The following is a 15,331-nucleotide window of genomic DNA, read 5'->3' as shown; positions in this document are numbered from 1 at the left end:
TTGTGTGTTACTGACCTGTAGTTGTATGTTACTGACCTGTAGTTGTATGTTACTGACCTGTAGTTGTATGTTACTGACCTGTTGTTGTATGCTGTTGTATGTTACTGACCTGTAGTTGCGTGTTACTGACCTGTAGTTGTATGTTACTGACCTGTAGTTGTATGTTACTGACCTGTAGTTGTATGTTACTGACCTGTTGTTGTATGTTACTGACCTGTTGTTGTATGTTACTGACCTGTAGTTGTATGTTACTGACCTGTAGTTGCGTGCTACTGACCTGTAGTTGCGTGTTACTGATCTGTAGTTGTACGTTGTTGTATGCTACTGACCTGTAGTTGTATGTTGTTGTATGTTACTGACCTGTAGTTGTATGTTACTGACCTGTAGTTGTATGTTGTATGTTACTGACCTGTAGTTGTATGTTACTGACCTGTTGTTGTATGCTACTGACCTGTAGTTGTGTGTTACTGGCCTGTAGTTGTATGTTGTTGTATGTTACTGACCTGTAGTTGTGTGTTACTGGCCTGTAGTTGTATGTTGTTGTATGTTACTGACCTGTAGTTGTATGTTACTGACCTGTAGTTGTATGTTACTGACCTGTAGTTGTATGTTACTGACCTGTTGTTTGAATGTTACTGACCTGTTGTTTGAATGTTACTGACCTGTTGTTTGAATGTTACTGACCTGTTGTTTGAATGTTGTTGTATGTTGTTGTATGTTACTGACCTGTAGTTGTATGTTACTGACCTGTAGTTGTAGTTGTATGTTGTTGTATGTTACTGACCTGTAGTTGTATGTTACTGACCTGTAGTTGTAGTTGTATGTTGTTGTATGTTACTGACCTGTAGTTGTATGTTACTGACCTGTAGTTGTAGTTGTATGTTGTTGTATGTTACTGACCTGTAGTTGTATGTTGTTGTTTTGTTTCCAGTGTGGAGCCTCTCCTACCTGAGTCGGGGATAGTAGCAGATATCGAGGTTGAGAGCATCCTCCCTTCAGACTCTGATACCTTCTACCAGCTGAAGAGCCAGCCCATCACTCTGAGGTGAATATATATATAAATATATACACTCACACTCACACACACACACACACTGTTCTACACTGACTCACACTCACACACACACTGTTCTACACTGACTCACACACACACACACACACACACACACACTGTTCTACACTCTCACACACACACACAGACAGACAGACAGACAGACAGACAGACAGACAGTTCTACACACATACACACACACACTGACACACACACACACACACACACACACTGTTCTAGGTCAGACCAGATACCATCTTCATGTCGGTCTAACCTCCCATTCTTGTCCTCCCCTGTCCATCATGTACACGGAACTGTTTACCAAAACTTGTCTGTGCACTGCCTAGCTCAATCCAATCGAATTGTATTTGTTCACATGCGCCGAATACAACGGGTGTAGACTTAACCGCGAAACGCTTGCTTTTACGAGCCCTTTAACAAACAAATGCAGAGTTTTTAAAAACCTTTATGATAGAAAGAAAAATAGTAACACGAGGAATAAGGAAATGATTCTCTCTGCTTCACGGAGAGACAGACAATCAGGTTACTGTTGTTTCTCCTCTTGTCTAAACCCCTGGGAAATCCCACAGTGTATTCACAGTGACTCAGCAAGAATACACGGACACATCGAGGAGGATGAGAGTTGAACGCAATGTTATTAGTCTCTTTTTTTGGGGTGGTGGGGGACGGACAGGAGAGAAGGTGTTTGGAGTAGACAATCTGTTAGGACATTCTCCAGTAGTAATGGTAGTATTTGTGTGACCTATTTAAAGACAAAATGTTTGATTTGATTGTTACTTGTAATGTGTTCAGTGACAGCGTTGGCATCTCGATAGGGGAACATTTACAATGCTTACAAAGATTTTATACATCTTCATTTCCACTTTGGAGAGGTTGTGTTCGATGTTGAAGGTCACAGTAGTAACTTCACACAACCTTCGTCATGTTGATCTACATCTTGGACTCGCACAACCTTAGATAGTCATGTTAGTTCAAGCGTGATCATGTCGTGGGAACTTCTGACTGGGAAAGCCCTCCCAGGGGGAAGGTAAGATCACTTCTGACTGGGAAAGGCCTTTCAGGGTGAAGGTAAGGTCACTTCTGACTGGGAAAGCCCTCCCAAAGTGAAGGTAAGGTCACTTCTGACTGGGAAAGCCCTCCCAGAGTGAAGGTAAGGTGTAAGGTGACTTGGTTTGTAGTTTTGATTCCCTCGTCTCCTTGTGTGTATCCAGGGGCGACTGAGGAAGACGTTAACAGCAGAGGGTTTAGGGTGTAGGGTTTTAGTTCCTAGTGACTGATCTGGTATGGCTACTAGGACGATGACAGCAGAGTTAGACTCCCTGTGTGAAGCTACTAGGCTTTAGGGTGTAGGGTTTAGGGTGTAGGGTTTAGGGTGTAGGCTTTAGGGTGTAGGGTTTAGTTGAGTTCTAGGGGCTTCCCAGTGAGTCACTCAGCAGGATGGAAATATACTGTATCTCTATGTAACGACAGAGTCTTGTGAAAATAGTGGTCTGTACTTTCAGTTGTCCTCGTTGGAAACTGACTTGTAACGGTGCACAGCAATCTGAACCCGCGGACCTTAACCGCTACATATTGTACTATCTACATAGTATCATCGTCATCATCGTCATCATCGTCGCTGCTCTTTCAATTCCCTGAGTTCTGCCTCTCTTCATCAAGGAGACTGGTCTTGAGAAAACCTTCTGGTGCAGCGTTGACATTTAACAGCCTCAAATGTATTTCCTGTTCCTGTTTGTTCTCTCCTGCTTATTTCACTGCATTTCTGTATTCTCAATGTATACATCATGTTTAATTTATGTTTTATATTGTATACAGTTTTTATACTGACCCTGCCCCCCCCCCCTCCCCCTGCAGCCCGTCTCAAATTGGGCACAATAAAGCTAAACATAGTGACGTGACTCTGTCCCCCCCCCCCCCCCTCCCTCGCAGCGTGTCCCAACCCCTCTCTGACACGGCGTCTCCCTCCTCCGGCTCGGTGATGACGTCCCGGGTGTTGATGAGGCAGGAGCTGATGCGCCAGCAGGCCAGGGACCAGGAGAGGAGAGAGGCCCAGCAGCAGGTCTCCTCAGCCCAGCTACGCACCACCGACTCCTCCCCAGCCATCTCCGTGGCCCCAGGGCATCCCGGAGCCAGACCTCCCCCTGCCCAGGTCCCTGTGGAGGTCCTCAAGGTAGGTCACGCCCCTGCTGGAGCGCTCTGACCATTGTATTTTGAGGAGGACTTGCGCATGCTCGTGACAACAAACGTCTTATCTGTTTGTGCTTATTAAAACGTAAATATTACAGTTCATTTATAACCAGATTATAATGTGTTATAACTGCATTTGATCATTGACTAATCTGACCATCTCTCTCTCTCTCACGTAGGTTCAGACACACCTGGAAAACCCCACTTGGTATCACATCCAGGCCTCCCAGAGACAACAAGTTAAACACTACCTCTCCTCCACCCTCGGGAACAAAGTGACCAATCAGACGCTGGGCGCCTCCCCCTCGCCTCAGTCCGTATCCGCCCCCTCTCTCCAGCCTGCAGCCAGCAGCACTCCCAGCAGCCCATTGGCTGTGCTCAGCCTGAGCTCCAACAAAGAGGAGGTATATCACCGTTAGAAACATACAGATACAAAAATAATACTGTTCTGTCTGACTGGGGCTGGTCTGTCTGTCTGACTGGGGCTGGTCTGTCTGTCTGACTGGGGCTGGTCTGTCTGTCTGTCTGGGGCTGGTCTGTCTGTCTGTCTGGGGCTGGTCTGTCTGTCTGTCTGGGGCTGGTCTGTCTGTCTGACTGGAACTGGTCTGTCTGTCTGACTGGAACTGGTCTGTCTGTCTGGAACTGGTCTGTCTGTCTGACTGGGGCTGGTCTGTCTGTCTGACTGGGGCTGGTCTGTCTGTCTGACTGGGGCTGGTCTGTCTGTCTGACTGGAACTGGTCTGTCTGTCTGACTGGAACTGGTCTGTCTGTCTGGAACTGGTCTGTCTGTCTGACTGGGGCTGGTCTGTCTGTCTGACTGGGGCTGGTCTGTCTGTCTGACTGGGGCTGGTCTGTCTGACTGACTGGGGCTGGTCTGTCTGTCTGACTGGGGCTGGTCTGTCTGTCTGACTGGGGCTGGTCTGTCTGACTGACTGGGGCTGGTCTGTCTGTCTGACTGTAACTGGTCTGTCTGTCTGACTGGGGCTGGTCTGTCTGTCTGACTGGAACTGGTCTGTCTGTCTGACTGGTGCTGGTCTGTCTGTCTGACTGGGGCTGGTCTGTCTGACTGACTGGAACTGGTCTGTCTGACTGACTGGAACTGGTCTGTCTGTCTGACTGGGGCTGGTCTGTCTGTCTGACTGGGGCTGGTCTGTCTGTCTGACTGGAACTGGTCTGTCTGTCTGACTGGAACTGGTCTGACTGGAACTGGTCTGTCTGTCTGACTGGGGCTGGTCTGTCTGTCTGACTGGGGCTGGTCTGTCTGTCTGACTGGAACTGGTCTGTCTGTCTGACTGGAACTGGTCTGTCTGTCTGACTGGAACTGGTCTGTTGGTCTGACTGGGGCTGGTCTGTCTGTCTGACTGGGGCTGGTCTGTCTGTCTGACTGGGGCTGGTCTGTCTGTCTGACTGGGGCTGGTCTGTCTGTCTGACTGGGGCTGGTCTGTCTGTCTGACTGGAACTGGTCTGTCTGTCTGACTGGAACTGGTCTGTCTGTCTGGAACTGGTCTGTCTGTCTGACTGGGGCTGGTCTGTCTGTCTGACTGGGGCTGGTCTGTCTGTCTGACTGGGGCTGGTCTGTCTGTCTGACTGGGGCTGGTCTGACTGGAACTGGTCTGTCTGTCTGACTGGAACTGGTCTGTCTGTCTGACTGGGGCTGGTCTGTCTGTCTGACTGGGGCTGGTCTGTCTGTCTGACTGGGGCTGGTCTGTCTGTCTGACTGGGGCTGGTCTGTCTGACTGACTGGGGCTGGTCTGTCTGTCTGACTGGGGCTGGTCTGTCTGACTGACTGGGGCTGGTCTGTCTGTCTGACTGTAACTGGTCTGTCTGACTGGAACTGGTCTGTCTGTCTGACTGGGGCTGGTCTGTCTGTCTGACTGGAACTGGTCTGTCTGTCTGACTGGGGCTGGTCTGTCTGTCTGACTGGGGCTGGTCTGTCTGTCTGACTGGGGCTGGTCTGTCTGTCTGACTGGGGCTGGTCTGTCTGTCTGACTGGTGCTGGTCTGTCTGACTGACTGGAACTGGTCTGTCTGACTGGGGCTGGTCTGTCTGTCTGACTGGGGCTGGTCTGTCTGTCTGACTGGGGCTGGTCTGTCTGTCTGACTGGAACTGGTCTGTCTGTCTGACTGGAACTGGTCTGTCTGTCTGACTGGAACTGGTCTGTCTGTCTGACTGGGGCTGGTCTGTCTGTCTGACTGGGGCTGGTCTGTCTGTCTGACTGGGGCTGGTCTGTCTGTCTGACTGGAACTGGTCTGTCTGTCTGACTGGAACTGGTCTGTCTGTCTGACTGGAACTGGTCTGTTGGTCTGACTGGGGCTGGTCTGACTGGGGCTGGTCTGTCTGTCTGACTGGGGCTGGTCTGTCTGTCTGACTGGAACTGGTCTGTCTGTCTGACTGGAACTGGTCTGTCTGTCTGACTGGAACTGGTCTGTCTGTCTGACTGGAACTGGTCTGTCTGTCTGACTGGGGCTGGTCTGTCTGTCTGACTGGGGCTGGTCTGTCTGTCTGACTGGGGCTGGTCTGTCTGTCTGACTGGAACTGGTCTGTCTGTCTGACTGGAACTGGTCTGTCTGTCTGACTGGAACTGGTCTGTCTGTCTGACTGGGGCTGGTCTGTCTGTCTGACTGGGGCTGGTCTGTCTGTCTGACTGGGGCTGGTCTGTCTGTCTGACTGGAACTGGTCTGTCTGACTGGAACTGGTCTGTCTGTCTGACTGGGGCTGGTCTGTCTGTCTGACTGGAACTGGTCTGTCTGACTGGGGCTGGTCTGTCTGTCTGACTGGAACTGGTCTGTCTGTCTGACTGGGGCTGGTCTGTCTGTCTGACTGGGGCTGGTCTGTCTGTCTGACTGGAACTGGTCTGTCTGTCTGACTGGGGCTGGTCTGTCTGTCTGACTGGAACTGGTCTGTCTGTCTGACTGGAACTGGTCTGTCTGTCTGACTGGGGCTGGTCTGTCTGTCTGACTGGGGCTGGTCTGTCTGTCTGACTGGGGCTGGTCTGTCTGTCTGACTGGGGCTGGTCTGTCTGTCTGACTGGGGCTGGTCTGTCTGTCTGACTGGGGCTGGTCTGTCTGTCTGACTGGGGCTGGTCTGTCTGTCTGACTGGGGCTGGTCTGTCTGTCTGACTGGGGCTGGTCTGTCTGTCTGACTGGGGCTGGTCTGTCTGTCTGACTGGGGCTGGTCTGTCTGTCTGACTGGGGCTGGTCTGTCTGTCTGACTGGGGCTGGTCTGTCTGTCTGACTGGGGCTGGTCTGTCTGTCTGACTGGGGCTGGTCTGTCTGTCTGTCTGACTGGGGCTGGTCTGTCTGTCTGTCTGGAACTGGTCTGTCTGTCTGACTGGGGCTGGTCTGTCTGTCTGACTGGGGCTGGTCTGTCTGTCTGACTGGGGCTGGTCTGTCTGTCTGTCTGTCTGGAACTGGTCTGTCTGTCTGACTGGGGCTGGTCTGTCTGTCTGACTGGGGCTGGTCTGTCTGTCTGACTGGGGCTGGTCTGTCTGTCTGACTGGGGCTGGTCTGTCTGTCTGACTGGGGCTGGTCTGTCTGTCTGACTGGGGCTGGTCTGTCTGTCTGACTGGGGCTGGTCTGTCTGTCTGACTGGGGCTGGTCTGTCTGTCTGACTGGGGCTGGTCTGTCTGTCTGACTGGAACTGGTCTGTCTGTCTGACTGGAACTGGTCTGTCTGTCTGTCTGGAACTGGTCTGTCTGTCTGACTGGGGCTGGTCTGTCTGTCTGACTGGGGCTGGTCTGTCTGTCTAACTGGGGCTGGTCTGTCTGTCTGACTGGGGCTGGTCTGTCTGTCTGACTGGAACTGGTCTGTCTGTCTGACTGGGGCTGGTCTGTCTGTCTGACTGGGGCTGGTCTGTCTGTCTGACTGGAACTGGTCTGTCTGTCTGACTGGGGCTGGTCTGTCTGTCTGACTGGGGCTGGTCTGTCTGTCTGACTGGGGCTGGTCTGTCTGTCTGACTGGAACTGGTCTGTCTGACTGGAACTGGTCTGTCTGTCTGGAACTGGTCTGTCTGACTGGGGCTGGTCTGTCTGTCTGACTGGAACTGGTCTGTCTGTCTGACTGGGGCTGGTCTGTCTGACTGGAACTGGTCTGTCTGTCTGTCTGTCTCTGTCTGTCTGACTGGAACTGGTCTGTATGTCTGTCTGTCTCTGTCTGTCTGTCTGTCTGACTGGAACTGGTCTGTCTGTCTGTCTGTCTGACTGGAACTGGTCTGTCTGTCTGACTGGGGCTGGTCTGTCTGTCTGACTGGAACTGGTCTGTCTGTCTGACTGGGGCTGGTCTGTCTGTCTGACTGGGGCTGGTCTGTCTGTCTGACTGGAACTGGTCTGTCTGTCTGACTGGAACTGGTCTGTCTGTCTGACTGGGGCTGGTCTGTCTGTCTGACTGGGGCTGGTCTGTCTGTCTGACTGGAACTGGTCTGTCTGACTGGGGCTGGTCTGTCTGTCTGACTGGAACTGGTCTGTCTGTTTGTCTGACTGGAACTGGTCTGTCTGTTTGTCTGACTGGAACTGGTCTGTCTGTCTGTCTGACTGGAACTGGTCTGTCTGTCTGTCTCCTGCTCCTTGCTCTGTGTTTGGCACAACATTGTGCTGTCAAATACCAAGGCCTAGCTGTCCTGTCTGTCTGGGTCTGTCTATCTATCTGTCTGTCTGACTGGGGCTGGTCTGTATGTCTGTCTGGGGTTGGTCTGTATGTCTGACTGGGGCTGCTCTGACTGGGGCTGCTCTGACTGGGGCTGCTCTGACTGGGGCTGCTCTGACTGGGGCTGCTCTGACTGGGGCTGCTCTGACTGGGGCTTGTCTGTCTGTCTGACTGGGGCTGCTCTGTCTGTCTGACTGGGGCTGCTCTGTCTCCTGCACCTTGCTCTTTGTGTGTTCGGCACCACAGCGTTCTGTTAAATACAACATCGGCCAGTCTAATAATCTCTGCACGCTTCACAATTCATACTAATACCACAGACACTTCAATTAAAGGTGTACTCCACTGCCTGTTGCTGTGTCAGTCTGTGTATTCGCTTCTGGAGAAAAAACTCATTCATTTGTCCCTGAGGGGATGAATAAAGTTTAATTGAAATGTAATTGACCTGGAATTTTTTAAAGTCAGTGTGTCGATAAAGCTCTTACTCAGACTTCTATGGTTCTAAAGGAGGGGTTGATTTGTGGCAAGGAATGAAATAATCTGAAGAAGACATTTCATAATAAGAGTCTGAAAAAGACATTTCATAAGGAATGAAATAATCTGGAGAAGACATTTCATAATAAGAGTCTGTAGAAGACATTTCATAAGGAATTAAATAATCTGGAGAAGACATTTCATAATAAGAGTCTGAAGAAGACATTTCATAAGGAATTAAATAATCTGAAGAAGACATTTCATAATAAGAGTCTGTAGAAGACATTTCATAAGGAATTAAATAATCTGAAGAAGACATTTCATAATAAGAGTCTGTAGAAGACATTTCATAAGGAATTAAATAATCTGAAGAAGACATTTCATAATAAGAGTCTGTAGAAGACATTTCATAAGGAATTAAATAATCTGAAGAAGACATTTCATATGAAGAGTGTGAAGAATCCTTTTAACAGAGAGTGTAAAGAAGCCATTTTCTAGGAAGAGCGTGAGTCCGTTGTGGCTTGTGGTGCCTCATTCATAAAGTGCTGTGTGTGCAGTGTTTTCAGTGAGGTTTCCTATGAATGACTCACCCTGTCTAACGCGCTGGCTCAATCTGGCTGTATGTCTGGCCCAACGTGCCGGGAGACAAGGGACCATATGTATCAAGCACCTCAGACTAGGAGCACTGACCTGGGATCACTGATCTGGGAGCACTGACCTGGGAGCACTGATCTGGGATCACTGATCTGGGAGTACTGATCTGGGATCACTGATCTGGGAGTACTGATCTGGGATCACTGATCTGGGAGTACTGATCTGGGAGCACTGATCTGGGATCACTGATCTGGGAGTACTGATCTGGGAGTACTGATCTGGGAGTACTGATCTGGGAGTACTGATCTGGGAGTACTGATCTGGGAGCACTGATCTGGGAGCACTGATCTGGGAGCACTGATCTGGGATCAGGTTTGCCATTTAGCTGATCATGGAGGGAGGGAGGGTAGTTTTTTCCTTCACCTTTATTTAACCAGGTAGGCCAGTTGAGAACAAGTTCTCATTTACAACTGCGACCTGGCCAAGATAAAGCAAAGCAGTACGACACAAACAACACAGAGTTACACATGGAATAAACACACGTACAATCAATAATACAGTAGAAAAAGGCTATATACAGTGTGTGCAAATGAGGTAGATGTGGGAGGGAGGGAGGGTAGATGTGGGAGGGAGGGAGGGAGGGAGGGTAGATGTGGGAGGGTAGATGAGGGTAGATGTGGGAGGGAGGGAGGGTAGATGTGGGAGGGAGGAAGGGAGGGAGGGTAGATGAGGGTAGATGTGGGAGGGTAGATGAGGGTAGATGTGGGAGGGAGGGAGGGAGGGTAGATGTGGGAGGGAGGGAGGGTAGATGTGGGAGGGAGGGAGGGTAGATGTGGGAGGGTAGATGTGGGAGGGTAGATGTGGGAGGGAGGAAGGGTAGATGTGGGAGGGAGGGAGGGAGGGTAGATGTGGGAGGGTAGATGTGGGAGGGTAGATGTGGGAGGGAGGGAGGGTAGATGTGGGAGGGAGGGGGGGTAGGCGAGGGTAGATGTGGGGGGGAGGGAGGGAGGGTAGATGTGGGAGGGAGGGAGGGAGGGTAGATGAGGGTAGATGTGGGAGGGAGGGAGGGAGGGTAGATGTGGGAGGGAGGGAGGGAGGGTAGATGTGGGAGGGAGGGAGGGTAGATGAGGGTAGATGTGGGAGGGAGGGAGGGTAGATGAGGGAGGGAGGGAGGGTAGATGAGGGTAGATGTGGGAGGGAGGGAGGGAGGGTAGATGTGGGAGGGAGGGAGGGTAGATGAGGGAGGGAGGGAGGGTAGATGAGGGTAGATGTGGGAGGGAGGGTAGATGTGGGAGGGAGGGAGGGAGGGTAGATGTGGGAGGGAGGGAGGGAGGGAGGGAGAGAGATGTGCATCATGTCACCTCTTCCTCTACTGACCCCAGAGCTGTTTGTATTTCAGATGGAAGACGTGATCGATGACATCATCAGTCTTGAATCCAGTCTCAACGATGAGTTCTTTACGTTGATCGATCCTGGACTACAGGTGGCCAACACGGTATGTAGTAAAACACATACATTATCTAAACCTTATATACACGGTACGTATTAAAACATAGTACCCAGGACATATGACGATGCGTTCACTCCTGGGGATGAATGATTCATCTGTAAACCCCGCTTCTTGAAAATGAAACTAATGTATGTGAATTGATACCGCTGCAACCAGTCGATTTATGGAATCCTCTTCGATTTTCTCCAGAGGCGGTCACTGAAAGGTGACCTTTGCTCTTATTGGGCTTATCAACACATTGTCGTTTGTGTCTCAGTTGAGTGTCCATGCTGTTTTGTGTTGTCGGAGATCATTGATTTGTAAAAAATCTTTTTTGGGGGGGGGGAAGCAGGGTAGTTAGATGTCAAGTCAGAGACAGTGGAATCCATCCTGGCGATGAGAGTCAACATAGTGGTCTGACAGTGGTCAGGACAGAGTGGGGTGTGGCCAGGACAGAGTGGGGTAGAGTGGGGTGTCCAGGACAGAGTGGGGCAGAGTGGGGTGTGGCCAGTACAGAGTGGGGTGTGGCCAGGACAGAGTGGGGTGTGGCCAGGACAGAGTGGGGTAGAGTGGGGTGTGGTCAGGACAGAGTGGGGTAGAGTGGGGTGTGGTCAGGACAGAGTGGGGTAGAGTGGGGTGTGGCCAGGACAGAGTGGGGTAGAGTGGGGTGTGGCCAGGACAGAGTGGGGCAGAGTGTGGTGTGGCCAGGACAGAGTGGGGCAGAGTGGGGTGTGGCCAGGACAGAGTGGGGTAGAGTGGGGTGTGGCCAGGACAGAGTGGGGTAGAGTGGGGTGTGGTCAGGACAGAGTGGGGTAGAGTGGGGTGTGGTCAGGACAGAGTGGGGTAGAGTGGGGTGTGGTCAGGACAGAGTGGGGTAGAGTGGGGTGTGGCCAGGACAGAGTGGGGTGTGGCCAGGACAGAGTGGGGTGTGGCCAGGACAGAGTGGGGCAGAGTGGGGTGTGGTCAGGACAGAGTGGGGTAGAGTGGGGTGTGGTCAGGACAGAGTGGGGTGGGGTGTGACCAGGACAGAGTGGGGCAGAGTGGGGTGTGGCCAGGACAGAGTGGGGCAGAGTGGGGTGTGGTCAGGACAGAGTGGGGTAGAGTGGGGTGTGGTCAGGACAGAGTGGGGCAGAGTGGGGTGTGGCCAGGACAGAGTGGGGCAGAGTGGGGTGTGGCCAGGACAGTGGGGTAGAGTGGGGTGTGGCCAGGACAGAGTGGGGTAGAGTGGGGTGTGGCCAGGACAGAGTGGGGTAGAGTGGGGTGTGGTCAGGACAGAGTGGGGTAGAGTGGGGTGTGGTCAGGACAGAGTGGGGCAGAGTGGGGTGTGGTCAGGACAGAGTGGGGTAGAGTGGGGTGTGGCCAGGACAGAGTGGGGCAGAGTGGGGTGTGGTCAGGACAGAGTGGGGTAGAGTGGGGTGTGGTCAGGACAGAGTGGGGTAGAGTGGGGTGTGGTCAGGACAGAGTGGGGCAGAGTGGGGTGTGGTCAGGACAGAGTGGGGCAGAGTGTGGTGTGGTCAGGACAGAGTGGGGCAGAGTGGGGTGTGGTCAGGACAGAGTGGGGCAGAGTGGGGTGTGGTCAGGACAGAGTGGGGCAGAGTGGGGTGTGGTCAGGACAGAGTGGGGCAGAGTGGGGTGTGGCCAGGACAGAGTGGGGCAGAGTGGGGTGTGGCCAGGACAGAGTGGGGCAGAGTGGGGTGTGGCCAGGACAGAGTGGGACAGAGTGGGGTGTGGCAAGGACAGAGTGGGGTGTGGCAAGGACAGAGTGGGGTGTGGCCAGGACAGAGTGGGGTGTGGCCAGGACAGAGTGGGGTGTGGCCAGGACAGAGTGGGGTGTGGCCAGGACAGAGTGGGGTGTGGTCAGGACAGAGTGGGGTAGAGTGGGGTGTGGTCAGGACAGAGTGGGGCAGAGTGGGGTGTGGTCAGGACAGAGTGGGGTGGGGTGTGACCAGGACAGAGTGGGGCAGAGTGGGGTGTGGCCAGGACAGAGTGGGGCAGAGTGGGGTGTGGCCAGGACAGAGTGGGGCAGAGTGGGGTGTGGTCAGGACAGAGTGGGGTAGAGTGGGGTGTGGTCAGGACAGAGTGGGGCAGAGTGGGGTGTGGCCAGGACAGAGTGGGGCAGAGTGGGGTGTGGCCAGGACAGTGGGGTAGAGTGGGGTGTGGTCAGGACAGAGTGGGGTAGAGTGGGGTGTGGCCAGGACAGAGTGGGGTAGAGTGGGGTGTGGTCAGGACAGAGTGGGGTAGAGTGGGGTGTGGTCAGGACAGAGTGGGGCAGAGTGGGGTGTGGTCAGGACAGAGTGGGGCAGAGTGGGGTGTGGCCAGGACAGAGTGGGGCAGAGTGGGGTGTGGTCAGGACAGAGTGGGGTAGAGTGGGGTGTGGTCAGGACAGAGTGGGGTAGAGTGGGGTGTGGTCAGGACAGAGTGGGGCAGAGTGGGGTGTGGTCAGGACAGAGTGGGGCAGAGTGGGGTGTGGCCAGGACAGAGTGGGGCAGAGTGGGGTGTGGTCAGGACAGAGTGGGGCAGAGTGGGGTGTGGCCAGGACAGAGTGGGGCAGAGTGGGGTGTGGCCAGGACAGAGTGGGGCAGAGTGGGGTGTGGTCAGGACAGAGTGGGGCAGAGTGGGGTGTGGCCAGGACAGAGTGGGGCAGAGTGGGGTGTGGCCAGGACAGAGTGGGGCAGAGTGGGGTGTGGCCAGGACAGAGTGGGGCAGAGTGGGGTGTGGCCAGTACAGAGTGGGGCAGAGTGGGGTGTGGCCAGGACAGAGTGGGTCAGAGTGGGGTGTGGCCAGGACAGAGTGGGGTGTGACCAGGACAGAGTGGGGTGTGGCCAGGACAGAGTGGGGTGTGGCCAGGACAGAGTGGGGTGTGGCCAGGACAGAGTGGGTTGTGGCCAGGACAGAGTGGGGTGTGGCCAGGACAGAGTGGGGTGTGGTCCGTCAATCTGCATGGTGTTGGAGGATAGACAGGGGGGGGCTGTGTGTAGAACGCTGATAGCTTAACTGTGTAGACTAAAGGTTAGCTAACTGTGGATCAGAGAGAGAGGTGTTCCCCCCCCCCCCCCCCGCTGAAGACGTTTGTCCATTTCTCAACTGTCTGTTCGGAGAGAAAGGAGAAGTGTCGGAGTGGTTTGGCAGGAGAAAGATGAGGATTTTATTTGTTCTGCAGCATGATAACAAGATTGAGGTAAAATACATTTCCTTGTTGTGTGGAATCTGTATGAAATGAATTAGAATGGTTTTGTGTTTTGAAGAGGTTAGACGAGATGTGTTTTTTGTGTTTTGAAGAGGTTAGACGAGATGTGTTTTTTGTGTTTTGAAGAGGTTAGATGAGATGTGGTTTTTGACTGGATTTCTTTTGGTTTCTCACTGAATTGATTTTGACATTGTAGCTTTCTACAGGCTCTGGCTTGTCTGGTGGACATGCTAATGTATTTGTTACTGTACTCTGTTAATGAAACAGAGATGTGGACATGCTAACGTATTTGTTACTGTACTCTGTGGCTCCTGTTGTGAATATTAGATAGTGTTGGTCATATTGACCGTTGCGAGATAATGTAATCCAATGGTGCACACTCAGCACGGTGTCTGTTTTTTAAAGGGTCATTTCACAGTTTTCAACTTCACGTTCGTCATCTTCAGCATCATGACAACATCAACATTGTGTGTAAATGGGATGCACCTATTCCTGTACGACGCCTTGGATAAAAGCGGCTGCTAAATGGCAGTATATTTACTAAATCATTCTGTAGAAAACCGCCATTTTAATATGTTTTCCCATGTTTCCACTCTGTAAGTATGGCCACAGTGGGGACGACAGGACAGAAGGTTTTTAATCGACACAGGGGTCGCAAATTTCCAGTAATTTCCCCCAAATTACCAGATTTTCCAGAAATCCTGGTTAGATTATTCCTGATTCCCTCTTGATTCACCCTCCTGATTCCCTCTTGATTCACCCTCCCGATTCCCTCTTGATTCACCCTCCCGATTCCCTCTTGATTCACCCTCCCGATTCCCTCTTGATTCACCCTCCCGATTCCCTCTTGATTCCCCCTCCCGATTCCCTCTTGATTCCCCCTCCCGATTCCCTCTTGATTCCCCCTCCCGATTCCCTCTTGATTCACCCTCCCGATTCCCTCTTGATTCACCCTCCCGATTCCCTCTTGATTCCCCCTCCTGATTCCAGGACTCTTCCAACCAGGACTTCTGGAGAACCAGCAGGGAATCTGGGGAAAGATATTGGAATTTTGCAACCCTCATCTTGTCTGTTACGTAGACATCTAGAAGGGAAGGAAAAAAAGTCTGGAATTCACATTATGAACGTTCCAGGGAGGTTATCAGTGGAGCCGTGTCCTGGTTTGTTGAGACTCACCAATAATCAATATAGCTCTTAGACCTCTGATGTCACAACATATTCTGTTTGTACTGCGTGTTCAATGGGCTTCATAGTCACTTTAAGAATGACCTGGATTAACCTGTACCCTGCACACTGACTCGGTACCGGTACCCCCTGTACCCTCCACATTGACTCGGTACCGGTACCCCCTGTATAGAGCCTGCACACTGACTCGGTACCGGTACCCCCTGTATAGAGCCTCCACACTGACTCGGTACCGGTACCCCCTGTATAGAGCCTGCACATTGACTCGGTACCGGTACCCCCTGTATAGAGCCTCCACACTGACTCGGTACCGGTACCCCCTGTATAGAGCCTGCACATTGACTCGGTACCGGTACCCCCTGTATAGAGCCTCCACACTGACTCGGTACCGGTACCCCCTGTATAGAGCCTCCACATTGTTAAGTCATTTTCTATAGAGCCTCCACATTGTTAAGTCATTTTCTTGTGTTACTTTTTGATAGAGAAATATTTTTTACTTTTTTAAAA

General features: G+C 52.3%; 1 protein-coding gene across 13 annotated transcripts in view; it reads left to right on the top strand.

Moving 5' to 3' along the window:
- The window catches only part of LOC139543143 (transcription factor E3-like), a 38,095-nt gene that overhangs the window by 9,180 nt on the left and 13,584 nt on the right, over nucleotides 1-15,331 (top strand). For all 13 annotated transcript variants that reach the window (XR_011668612.1, XR_011668611.1, XR_011668614.1 and 10 more), the window contains 4 exons: nucleotides 932-1,045; nucleotides 3,002-3,242; nucleotides 3,439-3,663; nucleotides 10,363-10,458. Coding sequence is in view for 7 of the 13 variants with exons in the window: in XM_071349366.1 (XP_071205467.1) it covers nucleotides 932-1,045; nucleotides 3,002-3,242; nucleotides 3,439-3,663; nucleotides 10,363-10,458 (676 nt within the window). In the remaining 6 variants the exon portion in view is untranslated. The remainder of the gene's footprint in view (nucleotides 1-931; nucleotides 1,046-3,001; nucleotides 3,243-3,438; nucleotides 3,664-10,362; nucleotides 10,459-15,331) is intronic.

Source organism: Salvelinus alpinus, chromosome 17, assembly GCF_045679555.1.
Source record: "Salvelinus alpinus chromosome 17, SLU_Salpinus.1, whole genome shotgun sequence".
NCBI classification, from domain to species: domain Eukaryota; kingdom Metazoa; phylum Chordata; class Actinopteri; order Salmoniformes; family Salmonidae; genus Salvelinus; species Salvelinus alpinus.
The sequence above is the reverse complement of the archived record's forward strand: the minus strand, read 5'-3'. Positions and strand labels throughout refer to the sequence as shown.